The sequence below is a fragment of the Neofelis nebulosa genome, chromosome 13, assembly GCF_028018385.1.
Source record: "Neofelis nebulosa isolate mNeoNeb1 chromosome 13, mNeoNeb1.pri, whole genome shotgun sequence".
NCBI classification, from domain to species: Eukaryota; Metazoa; Chordata; class Mammalia; order Carnivora; family Felidae; genus Neofelis; species Neofelis nebulosa.
This window is the reverse complement of record NC_080794.1, coordinates 77,777,872-77,796,467: the sequence shown is the minus strand read 5'-3', so window position 1 is coordinate 77,796,467 and position 18,596 is coordinate 77,777,872. Positions and strand designations below refer to the sequence as shown.

The following is an 18,596-nucleotide window of genomic DNA, read 5'->3' as shown; positions in this document are numbered from 1 at the left end:
TTTTATCAAGAAAGGATGCTGTATTTTGTCAAATGTTTTTTTCTGCATCTATTGAGAGGTTCCCATGGTTCTTATCCTTTCTTATTAACGTAGTACATCATGTTGATTGATTTGTGAATATTGAATGAGCTCTGCAGCCCAGGAATGAATCCCACTTGATCATGGTGAATAATTGTTTTAATGCACTGTGGAATTTGATTTGCTGGTATCTTGTTGAGAATTTTTTCATACAGATTCATCAGGAATATTGGCCTGTAATTCTCTTTTTAGTGGAGTCTTTATCTAGTTTTGGAATCGAGGAAAAGCTGGCTTCATAGAATCAGTTTGAAAACTTTCTTTCCATTTATTTTTTCCTTTTGTTTTTTTTTTGGAACAGTTTGAGAAGAATAGGTATTAACTCTTCTTTAAATGTCTGGTAAAATTCCCCTGGGAAGCCATCTGGCCCAGGACTCTTGTTTGTTGGGAGATCTTTGAATTTTGATTGAATTTCTTTGTTGGGTATGGGTCTGTTCAAATTTTCCATTTCTTCCTGTTTGTTTTAGTAGTTTGTATGTTTCTAGGAATGTGTCCATTTCTTCCAGATTGCCCAGTTTGTTTGCATATAATTTTTCACAGTATTCTCTTAAAATTGTGTTTCTGTGGTGTTGGTTGTGATCTCTCCTCTTTCAGTCATGATTTTATCTATTTAGGTCCTTGCTTTTTGATAAGTCTGGCTAGGGGTTTATCAATTTTGTTTATTTTTCAAAGAACCAGCTCATAGTTTCATGACCTGTTTTGCTAGTTGTTTTTGTTTGTTTGTTTCTATCATTTATTTCTGCTCTAATCTTTATTATTCCCCCCCCCCCTTTTTTTTTTGCTGTCTTTAGGCTTTATTTGCTGTTCCTTTCTGAGCTCCTGTAGGTGTAAGGTTAGATTGTGTATTTGGGACCTTTCTTGCTTCTTGAGATAGGACTGAATTGCAATATACTTTCCTCTGAGGACTGTCTTTGCTGTATCCCAAAGTGTTTAAACTGTCATTTTTCATTTTCATTTGCTTCCAGGTATTTTTTTTAAATTTCTTTAATTTCCTGGTTAACACCTTCATTCTTTAGTAGGATGTTCTTTAACCTCTGTGTATTTGAGGGCTTTCTAAATTATTTCTTGTGGTTCATTTCAAGTTTCATAGTGTTGTGATCTGAAAATATGCATAGTGTGATCTCAATCTTTTTGTATCTGTTGAGGGCTAATTTGTGATCCAGTATGTGATCTATTTTGGAGAATGTTCCATGGGCACTCAAGAAGAATGTGTATTCTGCTGCTTTAGGATGAAATGGTTTGAATACCTATTAAGTCAATCTGGTCTGGTGTGTCATTCAAAGTCATTGTTTTGCTTGGATGATCGGTCCATTGTTGTAAATGGGACATTAAAGTCTCCTACTATTATGGTATTATTATCAATGTCCTTATGTTTGTTGTTAACTGATTTATGTATTTGGGTTCTCTAAGTTGGAGGCATAAATACTTAAAATTGTGAGATCTTCTTGATGGATAGATGCCTTAATTATATAATGCCCCTCTTCATCTCTTGTTACAGTCTTTGTTTTAATATATAGTTGACTGGTAGATGTTTTTCCATCCCTTCACTTTCCATCTGCACATGTCTTTACGTCTAAAATGAATCTCTTGTAGGCAGCATACAGATGGATCTTATTTATTGTTTGTTTTTGTTTTTTTACATTCTGATATCCTATGTCTTTTCACTGCAGCATTTAGTCTATTTATATTCAGAGTGATAATGAAAGAAAAGAATTTAGTGCCATTGTGTTACCTGTAGAGTTGGTGTTTCTGGTGATGTTCTCTGGTCCTTTGAAGTATCTGTTGCTTTGGTCTTTTTTTTCTCTACTCAAAGAGTCCCCCCAAAATTTCTTGTAGGGCTGGTTTAGTGGTCATGAACTCCTTTAGTTTGTGTTTGTTTGGGAAACTCTTTATCTCTCCTTCTATTCTGACAGCCTTGCTGAATTAAGAATTCTTGGCTGTGTATTTTCCTAATTTAGCACATTTAATGTTTCCTGCCACTCCCTTCTGGCCTGACAAGTTTCAGTGGTCTGCTAACCTTATGGGTCTACCCTTGTAGATTAAGGACCTTTTGTCCTTAGCTGCTTTCAGACTTCTCTCTTTATCTTTGTATTTTGCAAGTTTCACTATGATATATCATGGTATTGACTTGTTTTTGTTGGTTTTGGGGGTAGTTCTCTGTGCCTCTTGGACCTGAATACCTGTTTCCTCCCCCAGATTAGGAAAGTTCTCAGCTATAATTTGTTCAAATAAACCTTCTGCCTCTTTTTACCACCATTCCTCTTTTGGGATTCCTATGATATGGATATTGTTTAATTTTATGGAATCACTAAGTTCTCTAAATCACCCCTCATGGCAATAGTTTCCTTTCCCTTTTCTTTTTAGCTCCATTATTTTCCACAATTTTATCTTCTGTATCACTTATTCTCTGCTGTTTCTTCAACCCTCATTGTGACTGTATCCAGTTGGTTTTGCATATCAGTTATAGCATTTCTGATTTCAGCTAATTTTTAGGTCTGTGATCTCTGCAGCAAGGGTTTCTCTGGTGTCTTCTATGTTTTTTTTTTTCAAACCCAGCTAGTAGTTATGACTATTGTTCTAAATTCTTGTTCAGATATATTGCTTATGTCTGTTCTGAACAAGTCTCTGGCTGTAATTTCTTCTTGACCTTTCTTTTGGGGAGACTTCTGTCTTGTTATTTGGCTAAGTTTCTGTCTTCTACATGTTTTAAATGCTTGTTATATTTCCTGAACCTGAGAGTAATGCTATATTCAAAAGGGCCCATACACTTCAGAACCTGGCACTTCAGGAAGTGTTTCTGATGTAAGCTGTGTGCACTCTGCTGTTGTGCTTTGCCTGCTTTTTCCCACTGGCCAGTACTCCACAGAGTTCTTCCTTACTTGCTGTGTGAAGTGTTCGGACCTTTAGGTGAGCTTTGATTTGGTCATTAAAATGTGCTTCAATTTGTTTGGAAAAAAAACAGAAAGAAAACCCTGATCCCCAAAAAAGATAAAAGGAAAGGGAACAACAACAACAAAACGTAAAAACAACAACAACAACAACAACAACAAACTATAAGGCTGATTCCAAAGAAAAAGGGGGGGGGGGGTAAGAAAAGAAGAAAAGAAAAAAGAAAGAAAAAAAAGAAGCTTGATCCTAAAAAAAGAAAAGGAAATTTAAAAAACAAACAAGACACATGAACCTGATTCCAAATGAAAAAAAAGAAGAAGAAAGAATAAAAGTAAGTCTGATCCTGTTTCCACCAGAACCGCAGATGCTGTTTTGAAGCATTCGATTTTCAGTATACTTGGTTCACGCAGGGTGCTGGCTGCTCTGGTCTTCTGGAAGAGAAGCCTGCTGCATTGGCTCAGCATCAGTCTAACCTCAGTGAATAAGTGGTTGCCAGGCATAGGGGGATAGGGTTTGGTGTAAGTGGGTCCCACCTCCACTGGGGGCCACTGTGTTGCACTCTGAAGTCCCATCTTGTTGATAATGGGGTGGGGAATGGCACCACCTCAATCTCTCATCCCTTGGCTGGGGATGTCACACCCCCTACTGTTCAGGCAGCCCTCACAGAATTGTGAGGGCAGTCGACTCACCCTGCACCACAACTCTCCTGCATTTTTTCTTTGGTGTGAGGCTGGGATTCAAAACTCAAGTCTTAAAGTCCCTGGCTCTTCAGACCCAGCCCCCTTCTCTAGAATAGAGTTTCTCCACACTGTGAAGTTCTTTGCCCCTGAAAATCAGGCCCACACCTGTGCAATCTGTGGAATCTATGGTATAGCACTGCTAAAAGCAGCAAAGGTTGTATTCCTTCTGGGTGCACCTCTGTCCCCTACTGTTGAAAGGGCTTTTGCTGGCACCTTCAGGGTCTTTTGTCCTTGGGGAGGCAATATACCCTCTTCCAAAAGTACTCCAGGAAGGGAAAGTTCTCTCTTAATGCACCTCAGAGATCTCTACACCATGCTTTGCAGTCTGGGGCCAGCTCCCTCCCCGCAGGAGCTTGCACCACAGCTCCAATCTGGAGAAAGGCACTTCCAAAGCCTCAGATTTTGAGCTCTGAAGACCATTTGCAAAAAGAGCCCTGCAACACTCAGTACTTCTCACTCCCCAGTCTGTTGTCCACAGAGGTTTTCCTCTTGTGCAAACTGATGCCGCACTCTCTTAACCCCTCTTAGTCTCCCTTTTGTCTCTCCATGAAAAGGGTTCAGGACTGCTGTTTTCCTCTCCCCCCAATTCACTTCTATGTACCTCGCAACTACCACACTGTCTCCCTCCAACCTTGGAAATCCTTCTGCCAGTCTGCAGATCGACTTCCTGGGTGTTCTAAGTGATCTGACCTCAACACAGCTGAATTTCAGGGACTAGGAAAGTCCAGGGTCCCCCTACTTCTCCACCATCTTAACTCCTCATTTATCAGTGACATTTTTATTTCAGATAATGTATTGTGGCATTCTAAAATGTTTTTTTACATTTTCTATTTCTCCACTGAGATCACCTGTCTTTTCATCTCTTGCAAGTGCATTTTCCTTTATTCATTGAGCATAGCTCAATAATAGCTGCTATAAAATATTTGATAATTCCAATATCTAGATCACTGTGAGTTTGGCATCTCATGGTTTTCTTCTGATACTAGGTCACATTTCACTGATTCTTCAGAGGTCGAGTGATTTTGGATTGCATCCTGAACATTGTGAATATCATATTGTGGAGACTTCTGATTTGTTTTGATAATAGCCATCCTAATAGGCGTGAAGTGGTATCTCATTATGGTTTTGATTTCCATTTCTCTAATGACTAGTCATGTTGAGCGTGTTTTCATGTGCGTATTGGCCATATCTTTGGAGAAATGTTTATTCAAGTCCTTTGCCCATTTTTTAATTGAGTTATTTTCATAGTGTTGAGCTGTAGTTCTTCATATATTCTGGACACTAGGGGCACCTGGCAGACTCAGTTGATACAGCATGTGACTCTTGATCTCGGGGTCAGGAGTTTGAGCCCCACATTGGGTGCAGAGACTACTTAAAAATACTCTGGATATTAATCCCTTATCAAAGATAGGATTTGCAAATATTTTCTTCCATAAGAAAACACAACCCATTATTTCTGAGAGTTTTGTTTTTATTCTCTTGATAGTGTCTTCTGATATACAAAAGATCTTTATTTTAATGAAATACAACCTATGTATTTTTTTCTTTTGTTGCCTGTATTTTTGGTATCCAAGAAATCATCTCCAATTCCAATATGACGAAGTGTTTCCTATATGATTTCTTCTAAAAGGTTTATTGTTTTACTTCATAAGCTTAAGACTTTGGTCCATTTTAGCTAATTTTTGTATATTGTGTAAGGGAAGGGCCTAACTTCATCTTTTGCATGTGGTATCTAGTTTTCCGTGTACCATTTCTTGAAAAGACTGTCCTTTCCCATTGAATAGTCTCGGCACTCTTATTAAAAGTAAGTTCACCACATACATGAGGGTTTATATTTGAGTTCTCTATTCTATCCTGTTTTTCTATATGTGTGTCCTTATTCTAGTACCACCGTTTTGATTACTGCAGCACTTTAGTAAGTTTTGAAATCAGAAAGCGTGAATCCTTTATTCTTCATTTTTCTTTTTCAAGATAGTTTTGGCTTTTTGGGATTCTTTAGGATTCTATATGAATTTTACAGTGGGTTTTTCTATTCATGAAAATAATGCTGTTGGAATTTTGCTAGGGATTACATTGAATCTATAGATCAGTTTGGGTAATAATGGCATTTAACAATGTTAAGTTTTCCAATCCATGATATGGGATGTCTTTCCATTTACTTAGGACTTCTTTAATTCCTTTGAGCAAAGTTTTATATGGTTTTCAGCGCACAAGTCTTTCACCTCTTTGGTTAAATTTCACCTCCTAAGTATTTATTCTTTTGGATTTATTATAAATGGAATTTAAAAAAATTTTCCTTTTTGGATCATTTATTGCTCATACACAGAAATGCAACTTACTTTTGTGTGTTGATTTTGCATACTTCAACTTTGCTGTATTTATTTATTAGCTCTAGCAGGTTTTTTTTTTTTTTGTGGTATCCCTAGTTGTTCTATATATAAGAGCATATCATCTGGGCACAGACAACATTTTACTTCTTGCTTTCCAATTTGGATGCCTTTCATTTCCTTTTCTTGCCTAGTTGATTCGGCTAAAATTTCCAATATTATGTTGAATAGAACTGGCGATATCCATTACTTCTCACAGAAAGTTAGAGTGTGTATCTATTTAACTTTATATTCTACACTTGTAGTTATTGAATAGTACACATCAATATCACCTAAGGGACTTATAAAACAGTTACGTTCCCTATCCTCTCCCACAAAGATTCTGATTCAATAGGTCTGGGATGAGATTCAAACATTTAATATTTTTTAAAGCTTCTGTCCTATATTCTCTACCCAAAGTAATTCACCTCTGAGAACCTTATTTCCTTCATCTATAAAATGAGATTAAAAAGTATAATCACCACATTTTCTGAGGGCTTAACTATGTGCAAGGCAGCATTCTATGTGCTTCAGTATTATTTCATTGAATTCTCACAACAATCTTTGTTAAGGTCATTACTACTAACCCCCATCTTTACAGATGGGGAGGCTGAGCCAAAGAAATGTTAAATATGTTGCCCCAAATCACACAATTATTAAGTGGTGAAATTAAGATTTAAATTAAATCAACATGACATTAGCATTTATAATCTTTAGGATGATGATGATTGTTATATAGTATAAGCCCAATAGATAGTAATTAAAATAATAGTTGTCACATGCAAAGAAGATAATAAATTATTCATACTGATAGCTCCAAGTCAATAAAAAAGTTAAATGTGTTTATTATTCTCCACCTACTAAAGCCATCAAGGTAAGAGTACATTTTAGAAAGGCTTCCATTAAAAACTAATCTTCCATTTAATATCATTTATATTTTCATTCTCTATTTCCTCAATTCCCATTGACTTCAATCTATTACTACCAGTCTTCCTCTACTGCTCTACTCCACGATACTGCTCTTGACATCTGACCGTCAGATTAACGTCCTATTTTGATTTCCACTAATTTGAGGAGAACATTTTTTGCTTTTGGTTTCCAAAATATTACTCTCTGCTAGTTCTCCTCTTGCCGTCTTTGACTACTCTGTCTCATTCTTCTTTCTCTTCCTAAATGTTATGCTTTCCCAGTTTCTGGCTTTGGTCTTCACTCCTCATCTATGTTCTCTCTACATACTTTCTCTGAATGACGTCACAACCAACCAAACTAGCTTCACAACCAAATTTTCCCTTGCCACTTGGGCATCTCCCCCTGTATATTTCATAGATATCTCCAACTAAAAATGCCTGAAACAAAACTCAATCTTTTTGTCCAGAAAAGGCTATCGTTCCAAAAGGCTTCTTTCTCTACCTCTGCTCTTCCTCCTGGTACCATATGCTACCCAATCTCTGAAGTTTGAAAACTATGATTCATCCCTGACTTCCTCTATTTCTATTCACATTTATCAGTGATAAAGTCCTGTCATTATTCCTACACATCTCTTTAATTCACACTCTCTTCTCCTTGGCAATGACTTTAGCTCAGAATCTTATCACAGATTGCAATAACCATATAATGTTCCTGAAATGAAATTCTCCCCACTCCACTGTGTAACCTTGTTTCCTAGTTTAAATTGTACTGATGGTAAATGAGGATCACTGCACCAGTCCTATCCCTATTATAGCGTCTATCACATTGTACTATAAATATCTGCTTCCATATTTGATTGTTCCACTTTTTAGTTTTATATCCTGATGACCTAGAACAGTGCCTATCACGCAACAGAGAGTAAACAGATATTTGCTTCTTGAATGAATGACTAAATGCTCTTGTCACACTTACTTCTAAAGAATGTGGGACTGCGCAATAAAAGATACACTTTCATTAGGATAATTAAGAAAAAGGTAAAGGAATAGCTATGAAATAACCCAAATTGCTTGTGAAAAAGTTAAATTTCTAGAAAATCCACTGATTCAAAATAAGTTAGTTTCATTAGTGGCAGATAGATAAATGAGATGGTACTTTGTACTCATACCTCTTTTCAAAGTGTTTGCCTGGTTTTCTAAGTCAGATATTTCAATCTGGACATTTTCTTTTATCAACAGCTCTCTTTTCTTTGTTACTTCATACTCATTATTGAAGTCTGCAATTTCCTTAATAAATTTTTCCTCCTCTTCTATCACTTTTTTCTTTGTAGCCTCCTAAAAAACAGAAACAAAAGACCAAATATAGATGTTAATTTGTAACAATATTTTCTTTAGTGATTTACAGTGCAGTCATTTGGAATTATTAACAACAACAATATATAATTGTATATCCTGGTGTTATTACAAAGTGCTTTACTCCTCTAGCAATACTAATAAAAGAGCTGAAGCTATTACATAATGACAACCAACTATTCCCATGTGGAAGTTTTATCCTTAATGTTTTGGGAGTATTACTGATGTAGAAATTCTACTATTTATCTTTGTATCTGTGTTTGTGTATTAAGCTTAGAGCCGTATGTGCCATTCTGTCACTGCAATGTGAAACTGGGGAAAATAACTAAATGTCCAAACTTGAAAATAAAAATCTATACTCAAAGGAATAACCGCTAAAGAAAAAAGACAAATAAACAAACAAGGAAATCCAAAGAACCCTTTTAAAATATAGGTAAAGAAGGTAAAATTCTATATTTATTTCCAGTTCAGTTCTATGAAATAGCTTACATTCTATGAAACATCAACATGAAGAAGAAGTAAGAACTTCCAAGAACTCTGGGCAATGCTAGAACCTAAATATTACTGTATTTTTCTATTTTTTCAAAGAAATGTCCACTGATTGTGAACTGCATTGAGAAACTGGCCATATCATATGTAACCACCAAGTCTGTTGATTCTGAAATCAGATAAATATTTTTAGTATTTCTAAATATATTTTCTTTTGAAATGTCAATTAACTATAAGTCACATTCCTAAACTGGCCCTGTCATTTAAAACTACTCAGTCTATTGGTTCTGACTTAAGATAAAAAGATAAAAACTATCTTTTCACCAACATCCATAATATGACTAAAGTGTGAACCTCTCTGTCTTTCAAAAGCATTAAAACCAAGGTCTCAAAGCCTGAGCAATTCAAATCAGTTTCACCGTTTTTTAAATGCTTATTATAATTGCAAATAATATCTATATTGCATCCCTGCCAATAGAACTCTTTCAAACTGTATTACTCTACCAACTGGTTTTAAATAGCACTTAATACTTTCCATATCTGAACAGGACTATCTGCCAATATGCGTACAGATAATTTTCTAAAAGTACACCTAAGTATATTTAAATACTTTTCAATACAGTTAGTGAAATAGACATTTCTAAGCGGCTGAAGGCTTACAAAAGTTTGGAGAAGCATATTCCTCTGGTTTGTAATTTCACTACACTGTCTTTCTAAGGCATTTTCATGAATCTTCCAAAGCTGTAAGAGGAAAGTTTTTTCAGAAAATTCCTGAACCTTTAAAATGAAAAAACAGAAATCAGAATGAAACAATTAGTCAGACATTTTAGGTGCCTTAGTTAATAGAACAGATCTGTATAGCGTAAGATATTTTCTGTACTAAACTTAAATACAAAATAAAATTCACATTAAACATCGTATTTTATAGGTACTCTCACATATTTTTTATAAGTGTTCTATAATTACAAGTTTTATAATATTTCCCCCCAATTAGACTATAGGCCCCTCAAGGGCAGAGAACGTGTTTTCTTTTTTCTTTCCAATACCTAGCACATTTCTTAGCTTAGGTACCAAAGTTTTTTGACTACACACACTGAAATCTGTTGCAAGACAGCTTGTGTTAAAGAACAAGTTTCTATTCTCATCATTTATAAGGAAGATATGGATGAATTAAACATGTATACAGTATGACTAATGAGATAAAATCTACAAACCACAGGCAAAAACCTAGTCCCATGACTACAGTTATACTAAAAAAACACAAATCTGCTAAAGCCTTCAAATGCTTTTGTGAAATCATTTTTTTATTTTAGTACCTCATTTGGTTCTAGTTAGCAAAAGACATAATAACATTAATATTAGATATGTAACTATTATTTCATTTGAGCCATAAAGAATAGCATCTCCTGAGACCATGAATATTGGAGTGAAAGTCAGGAAGTTTTAATATATAAAAGCTAAAAATGATGCCAGACTGGAAATAATCTTTCCTCTATATTCAGTACTGGCCTTCATAAGAAAGCATCACTTTTAGTTTGGGGCTGTTCCCATCTCCACAGTGAAAAGAAAAAGGAAATAAATTCAATTTAAATTGCAGAAAGCAAGATTTACGGTAGCCATAAGAATTTCCTGAAGGTGAGAGACAGGGTGTGAAATCTCTGTCCCAGAAGATATTGAATAGTAAAGAGCTTAGGAATAGTCTAGTCCAGAGGCAAAGGGTTGGCCTGAAAGATATTTTGAAATGATATGGCTAAAATGTCCTGGAAATATTGGCATTAAAAAAGTAGCAGAAAAAAAGTAACAGGAATAAAACAGAAAATATGATGTCGCACATATATAATATCACGGCACGTCTGCTCACACCTTCAGTACTTGGTATCGTTCTCATCAGCTCTATCTTAAGAAAGACATCAACCAAAAATGATGAAAGAGATGTAATTTTCATGACCAAAGAAACTCAGAAAAAATTGTTTTAAAACTGGGGGCAGGAAGAATGGGGCAGTTAGTTATTTTACTGTCTAGAAAGACAGAAATTAGAAAACGTAAGGCCAGATCTATAAAATCATCTAGAAATTGGTCATAATAGCAAGCAAGAATACGATCATGAATTCTATTACATTTATTTAGAATAAGAAAATACTTCAGAGCCACTTACTATTTATTAGTAAATGAGAATAAAATGAGTTCCAGAAAAGTGAAATTCTTTAATAAAGGTAATATATTAATTATGGGCAAACTCAGGATTGAAAATCCAGATCTTTTTACTTCCTTTCTTCTAAATTATGACTAGAACTATTTCAAAGTAATAGAGATACTTCTGGAACTAAAAGGGACTTCAGTCTCTGACAATAGCAGAAGTTCAAAGTATGGAAGTTTGAGAAAGAGAAAAATTATCAGACCCTAATGAAAGAAGATGGCTTGCAGTCTACACCTACCTCCCAGAATTGCTATTTTGGACAGTAACCATGAACGCCTGAAAAACTGCTAGGACCAAATACTGGGCTGGATAAATTTTGGCTTAAGCCAATAAGGTGTGTCAGGTATTATGCCCTTCAGAATCAAAATTCCTGAATTCGGGTTGTTTCTGCCACTGATCTGTTGTGAAAGACTTATGGTAAAACCCAAAGATGAAGAAAATATTACTTACAAGGTTAAAAAGTTTTTTAAATATGACATAACCAAATTTATTATTCAAGTTCAGAAAAGCCTTATGTTGAGAACTAAGAAATTAATATATTAAAGTGAGCTATTAGATAAGTTGGCATTTAATTGTAATATTTTACCACAATCTGAAAAATGAAACCTATGTACCCCAAATGAAAAGTAAACAGCTATTCAAAAGCTTTGTAAGAAAGATGTATCTATACATTTCCTCTTCCCCTAAACTCCCATGGGAATTATCATTTTGAGGTCTTTTCAGCTTCTTTGATATATATTTTTTTAAATTATTGGCCTGCTTCTCCTCATCATTCCCCTTTTCTGTCTTACACTCTGTCTTTATCTTGTACTTCCACATTTTCCTCCTTAAATTAACCTTAAAAAGTCCTAGAATCAATAACTACAGAAAAATTACAGTAACACTAATTTTTAAATTTACTAGGGTCTGTGATTAAAACATTTAATACAAAAAGGAATTGGCAGGTAGAGGAAAGAGCCTAATAGAAAAAGAGGCAAAGAGTCTGAGAAAGCTCAAGTCGGTAAGGTTAAAGAGGAGATGCCCACAATATGCTGATTCAAATGGTGAAGACAGCAATAAGTTAAGGTTGCAGAAGCTACACAGGTTTATTAATAATAGAGTTCTTCATACTTTAACGAAACCAAAAGGACAAAGACTTTTGGATCTTCCCAGTACCTCTTGGCCAAGTATGTTGTTACTCTTAAAAGCTGAAATAGCTTTTCAAGGCCACCTATTTGCAGAATGCATTTCTCATTATTCCTTTTGTTCTTTCTGTTATCACAACCAATCTCTTAAACTATTTTTCACATTCTTGTGTTTGAAAGCCAGACTTACTGAGGCGTAAAATTTAGGTAAATAAATCCAAATATAACCCCACACATATTGCTATGATCACAAGACAAGGTCATTTCACAGAATAAACCATCATCAGAAACATCTCTTTCATTATAAAAGTGATGGGTGGAGATCAAAACTTGAAAGATGTTGGAAGAAATGTGAAACTGTGACTTAAAAATAATTTTAACTAAGGTATAGCTGACATATTATATTAGTTTTGAATGTACAACAAAATGATTTGATATTTATATACATTGCCAAATGATCATCAGAGAAAGCCTAGTTACCATTTGTCACCAAAGTTATAAAATCTTATTTTTTTTTCTTATGAGGAGAACTTAAGATTTATTCTCTTAGCAACTGTCAAATATGCAATACAATATCACTGAGTATAGTCCCCTCGCTGTACATTATGACCCGATGACCTATTTATTTTATAACGGGAAGTTTGTACCTCTTGACCCTCTTTACCCATTTTGCCCACCCCGCAAACTCCTCCCAGCTGGTAACTACCAATCTATTCTCTGTATCTCTTAGTTTGGTTTTGCTTTATTTGTTAGTTTGTTTTGTGTTTAGCATATAAGTGAAAGCATATGGTATTTGTCTTTCTTTGTCTGATTTATTTCACTTAGCATAATACTCTTCAAGGTCCATCCATGTTGTTGCAAATGGAAACATTTCATTCTTTCTAATGGCTGAATAGTATTCCATTATAGATATATATTCACTCACACACACACACACACACACACACACACACAGTAAAACCTTGGACTGAGAGTAACTTGTTCTGCAAGTGTTCTGCAAGATGAGCAAACATTTCTAATAAATTTTAACTTGATAAATGAGCCATGTTTTGCAGTATAAGTAATACGTGATGCCAAACGTCACATGATCACAATGGAACCAATGGTTCTTCTCTCTCTCTCTTGCTGCAGAGGAGGAGGAGAAAAAGGCAGAGGAGTATCCTCACTTCAAAAGAGATTACGGATATGTGTAAAATGCGGGAAAGTGCAAAATCTTGTAGAAAAGCACCACATGAATAAGGCTGTAGCAGTGTGAGCAATGAATCTGTTTCAGGACAATGCAATGTCACATTTCTATGAAATCCTCAAAAGGAGTCAAAAGCAAGTGTCATTGGATAGGTTCCTCATTAAAGTTGCACAAAAAGAAAAAGATTCCATTGAGCCAACAGATAGCAGGGATTTCATTATTGATAGTGAAAGTCATCCTATACAACAACCCCCCTCCCTCTTGTCTCCCTCACACCGGCCACGAAGGTTTTCAAAGGTAAGTGCAGATTTATGTTTATTTTTCTTTATGTCTTTTATTTTCTTTATTATTTTGTATTATATTACAGTAATGTGATCATTCTTATATGAATACTGTTGGGTTGTGGAACAAATCATCTGAATTTCCATTAATTCTTATGGGGACATTCACTTTGATATACAAATGCTTTGGATTACAAGTTATGTTTCTGGAATGAAATACGTAGGTATATATATATATATATATATATATATACACACACATTCACACATATATATACATATATATGCATATATATATGTATATATATGCATATATATGTATATATATGCATATACATACACACATATGTGTATATATATGCATATATATACATACACACATACATGTATGTATATATGCATACACACACACACGTATACACACACACACACACACACACACACACATACACACACCACATCTTCTTTATCCATTCATCCACTGATGGACACTAAGGTTGTTTCCCTATCTTGGCTATTGTAAATAGTGCTGCAATGAACACAGGGGTGCCCCTATCTTTTTGAATTAGTGTTCCCATTTTCTTTGGGTAAATGCCCAGAAGTAGAATTGCTGGATCATATGGTAGTTCTATTTTTAATTTTTTGAGGAACCACCATACTGTCTTCCATATAGTTGCACCAGTTTACATGCCTACCAACAGTGCATGAGGGTACCCTTTTCACCACATCCTTGTCAACACTTGTTATTTCTTGTCTTTTTTATTATAACCATTCTAACAGGTATGAGTTGATATCTCATTGTGGTATTTGATATGCATTTCCCTGATAATTAGTAATGTTGAGCATATTTTCATATGCCTGTTGGCCATCTGTATGTCTTCTTTCGAAAAATATTTATTCAGAGCCTCTGTCCATTTAAAAAAAACTTTTTTTAACATTTATTTTTGAGAGACAGAGACAGAGCAGAGTGGGGGAGGGGCAGAGAGAGGGGGTACACAAAATCTAAAGCAGGCTCCAGGCTCTGAGCTGTCAGCACAGAGCCGTACGCAGTGCTCGAACTCACGGACCATGACCTGGGCCGAAGTCAGACACTTAACCGACTGAGCCATCCAGGAGCCCCTCCTCTGTCCATTTTTTAATCAGATTGTTGTGTGTGTGTGTGTGTGTGTGTGTGTGTGTGTGTGTGTGCATCTCTACCAGCTTTAGCAAAGCAGCAGGAGACTGCAGAGGTGGGCATGCCCACTGGCATTAGAAGGCCAGTTGGAGACTGCCGTGACTCTGTGCACCCACCAGTGCTAACAAGGTAGAGGGAGAGTGCAAAAGTGGCTCCCGCCAGCACTGGTGCTAGCAAGGCAGCAAAATGGCACAAGGTAGAGGAAGAGCGCAAAAATGGCGCCCACCTCCGCCTCCATCTCTGGAGAGAGTCCCAACAGGCCCCTGTCCCTCTGGCAGATGCTTTATAATTAGCAACTAAATTTCTCCTTCGCATATCTACAGTCTAGGTTCTTTTCAAACTGCTGTTTTGCACTGGGTTCCGGGGCAAATGATTGTGTGGATGAGCCCTTTAAGAACAGAATCCCAGTTCCCTACAGCCCTTTGGATCTCTTGGATGTAAGCACCATTGGTTTTCAAAGCCAGACGTTTTGCAGATTCATCTCTCCTGTGCAGGTCCCGAGGGTTGGTGTGTCTGACGCTGACGTGCTCCTCAGGGAGAAGCTCGTATTTGTGAGCTTCCTCCTGATCAGGGGTTGCTGTGCCAGGGTGGGGTTTCTGGTGAGACTATGTCTCTGCCTCTCCCACCCTCCCGGTGTGGCCCTGTCTAGTATCCTTTGCTGTGGAGGCATTTTTCAGCTAGTTTTCAGGTCTTTTTCAGAGAGAATTTTTCCGTATGTGGCTGTGGATTTGGTGTGTATGTGGGAAGTGAGTTCAGATATTCCTATATGGCCATCTTGAGCCACCTCCCAAAATAGTTTTGAACATGTCTTATGGGGGCAGGTTTGAGTTGAAGCACCACCTTATGTCCACGGTAGCTTGAACATCTTACGATAAACACTTAAGATGCGACTGACTCTATCTCCTGAGTTACCCAAGAATACCAAGAGGCCACAACAATAAAAAGGGTAGAAGGTTCCTAGCAGCAGTAATACAAATTTCTCGTTCTCATCTCTCTTCTTCCTCTGACTACAAACGAAGAGAAAAGATTTGCATGCCGCCTTAAAGTTACATTCTAGAATCAAATAGCCAAGCTTTGTGAGAAAATATTGCTGTTTTGGAAATTTTTAATTTATAGCACTGCCAACACTCTGGTTAATTCTGCTTCCCTCAGCAATAAAGGTCTTTCTTTCTTTCCCTGTTTTATTCCTCTTGGGATATTTGATTTTTCAACAGAGCTTATAGTTTTCCCAGTGAGCTGACTTATCTGGTCAACTAGGTCAGTTTTCAGCATAGCCGTGATTTGTGACTCTTCACTATTCTTGCTGCCTGGGTGCCTTAAGGTATTTTTCTACCAGAAGAACTTGAAAACTGAAAATGACTGAGAATTCTAAATTAATGTTTAGGTCCACGTAAGCAAAGTACAAAGCTACTCTGTTGTGATTGCTATCGCTTAAAATATTCTCAGATTTTAGGAACTGACGTTTTGCTGATTAAATGGTCTGCCCAATAGTGTAATAGGCAACTCTACATAAGAAGACATCGTTAATGTACATTTCACATTTGTAACATCATAGCGATTGGGGGAAAGAATGTGTTATGACTATTACGGCAAAGACATTTTAAATGTTAGAGTACATCAATGAATATTGTTATCAACAGCAGATATTAAGGTTTTATAAAAAAATCTATTTTTTATAAATGCATTTCTTAACCACGATGCAGTACTTAAAGAGAAACTCTCCATGACACAGTAATCCTAGTTTCAATGTTAGGAAATATTAGTTCTTACAATGGCTTATAAGGCTTTTCATGATCTGCGCTCCCTTATTCCCTTTCCAACCTTATCTTCTACCATTCTCCACTTCAGTCGCTCTCTCCAGCCACACTGGCCTCCTTGATATTCCTCTGACATACCAGGCACACTCCTTCCTTACGGCCTTTGTACAGGCTCTTCTCTATGCCTGAAAATCTCTTTCCCCAGATTCCTCCTGGTTCGTTCCTTTACCTCAATCAAGCCTTTGCTCATCTCTCATCTTTTCACTGAAGGTTATTAGGATGCCAGAGAAAACCACTGCAATTTCAGTTTCTTCTGGAAGTTCTTATGAATGCAATGTGGCAAGAAAAAGGAATAAGAGATATAATTATCCAAAAAGCCGGCACAAAATTCTCTTTCATTTGTTTAGGCAAATGCCATTAATACATACCTAATAAGTCCAAGAAAATCTACTGAGAAACTGTTGGAAATAACAAGAATTCAGGAAAGAGATTAGTAACAAATAAATACCAAAACTAAGTATCTTTTCTAATTACCAACAATAAACAGAAAAAAAAAGCATGGAAACAATCTCATTTATAACAGCAAAAACCAAATAAAGAAAACACAAATAAGCTTTAAAAATATCTGAAAGCTATATGAAAAAAATTTCTACTGAGGAATATAAAAGACCTATAGCATTTAAAAAGCTACATATCAGTAAGAAAAAGACAAGGAAAGGATATGAATAGGTAAAACACATAGTAAATATGAGCAATCTATGAACAAAGTAATAAATATAATTAAACAGGAAATTCAAATTAAAAGTATAAAAAGACATTTGTCTTATATTTGCCAAAAGAATAGATAATTTCAATTATATGAGTAGTGAAATTATCAGGAAAATAAACTGGAACAACTTTTCTGGAGGACAATTTGGAAATTATCAAAAGCCTTAAAAGTATATACCCAATTGGTGTGGTCGGTTAAGCGTCTCACTCTTGATCTCAGCTCAAGTCATAATCTCACGGTTCATGAGTTTGAGCCCCACCTCGGGCTCTATGCTGATGGCACAGAGCCTGCTTGGGATTCTGCCTCTCCTCTCTGCCCCTCCCCAGCTTGTGTGCATGCTCTCTCTCTCTCTCAAAATAAATAAACTTAAAAAAAATTTAAAAAGTATATACCCACTGATAGAGCAATTTGGTTTCTAGAATTTTATCCTAAAAAAAAAGGGCACAAAGATGTATGTCCAAAATTATCATCACAGTGATATTAATAATGGTAATTTATTAACAGTAATAATAAATGTTTGTCAGTAGGAAAGTAGTTAACTAAGATACGGTATAGCCATTGAAAGGAATACTTTGCAGTTACTAAAAACTGCTTCTCTAGATATATATTTACTGACATATGCAGGATACATCAAACTGAAAAAAAAACCAAATCATTTAAGAAAAAATATATGCACTTAAATAATTCTGAAAGAAAACCTATGAAAATATTAACTATATATTGGAACCATGTGGTAGTTTTCAGTCTGCTTTTGGCTTATCTCTATTTGTGGAATAAACTGCAATTAGCACATGTTACTTTTATGAAGAACTCAAACAATTAAAGCCAGTTTGATTCAGGAAAAACAAAATGTCTACTGCATGTTCACCAAATATCATGGCCCGAGGTAGCCTACCTCCTGACACTATAACCCACTCTTCCAGTGGCAACATAAGCAAGAGCTCCTAATAAAGATGGAGAGGAACAGGATCTCATAATAAAGAGAAAAAGACCATTGTAGAGTAATAATCAAATCCATTTTCCTACCGTGGCAGTCACGTATCTCCCATTCCTTCCTCTTTTCGGTCTTCTCTTAGGAGGAATTAATAGAATTTTAACCAGGACAAACTGGGCTGCAGTGAAAGCCACGGAACTAGACTGAATCAAAGAAGCTGAGGTAGGCAACCTTTCAACTTATCCTGAGATATTAATTCAGGCAATAACCACTCCTAAGGCCACATGGGTACCAATGGCTACATGAGAAATTCTCCCCAGAAATATCAAGATCACAGGCACAGCCGCAATAGCCAGT

General features: G+C 36.0%; 1 protein-coding gene and 1 long non-coding RNA gene across 4 annotated transcripts in view; one reads left to right on the top strand and one right to left on the bottom strand.

Moving 5' to 3' along the window:
- LOC131493419 (uncharacterized) overlaps positions 1-18,526 on the top strand; it is a 30,503-nt gene extending 11,977 nt beyond the window's left edge. The window contains exons 2-3 of the long non-coding RNA XR_009252661.1: positions 13,270-13,621; positions 18,382-18,526. This is a non-coding gene — a long non-coding RNA (uncharacterized LOC131493419). The remainder of the gene's footprint in view (positions 1-13,269; positions 13,622-18,381) is intronic.
- The window catches only part of CCDC172 (coiled-coil domain containing 172), a 72,309-nt gene that overhangs the window by 38,441 nt on the left and 15,272 nt on the right, over positions 1-18,596 (bottom strand). For all 3 annotated transcript variants that reach the window (XR_009252660.1, XR_009252659.1, XM_058697879.1), the window contains exons 4-5: positions 9,478-9,594; positions 8,145-8,310 (exon numbers count right to left, since the gene is read on the bottom strand). Coding sequence is in view for 1 of the 3 variants with exons in the window: in XM_058697879.1 (XP_058553862.1) it covers positions 8,145-8,310; positions 9,478-9,594 (283 nt within the window). In the remaining 2 variants the exon portion in view is untranslated. The remainder of the gene's footprint in view (positions 1-8,144; positions 8,311-9,477; positions 9,595-18,596) is intronic.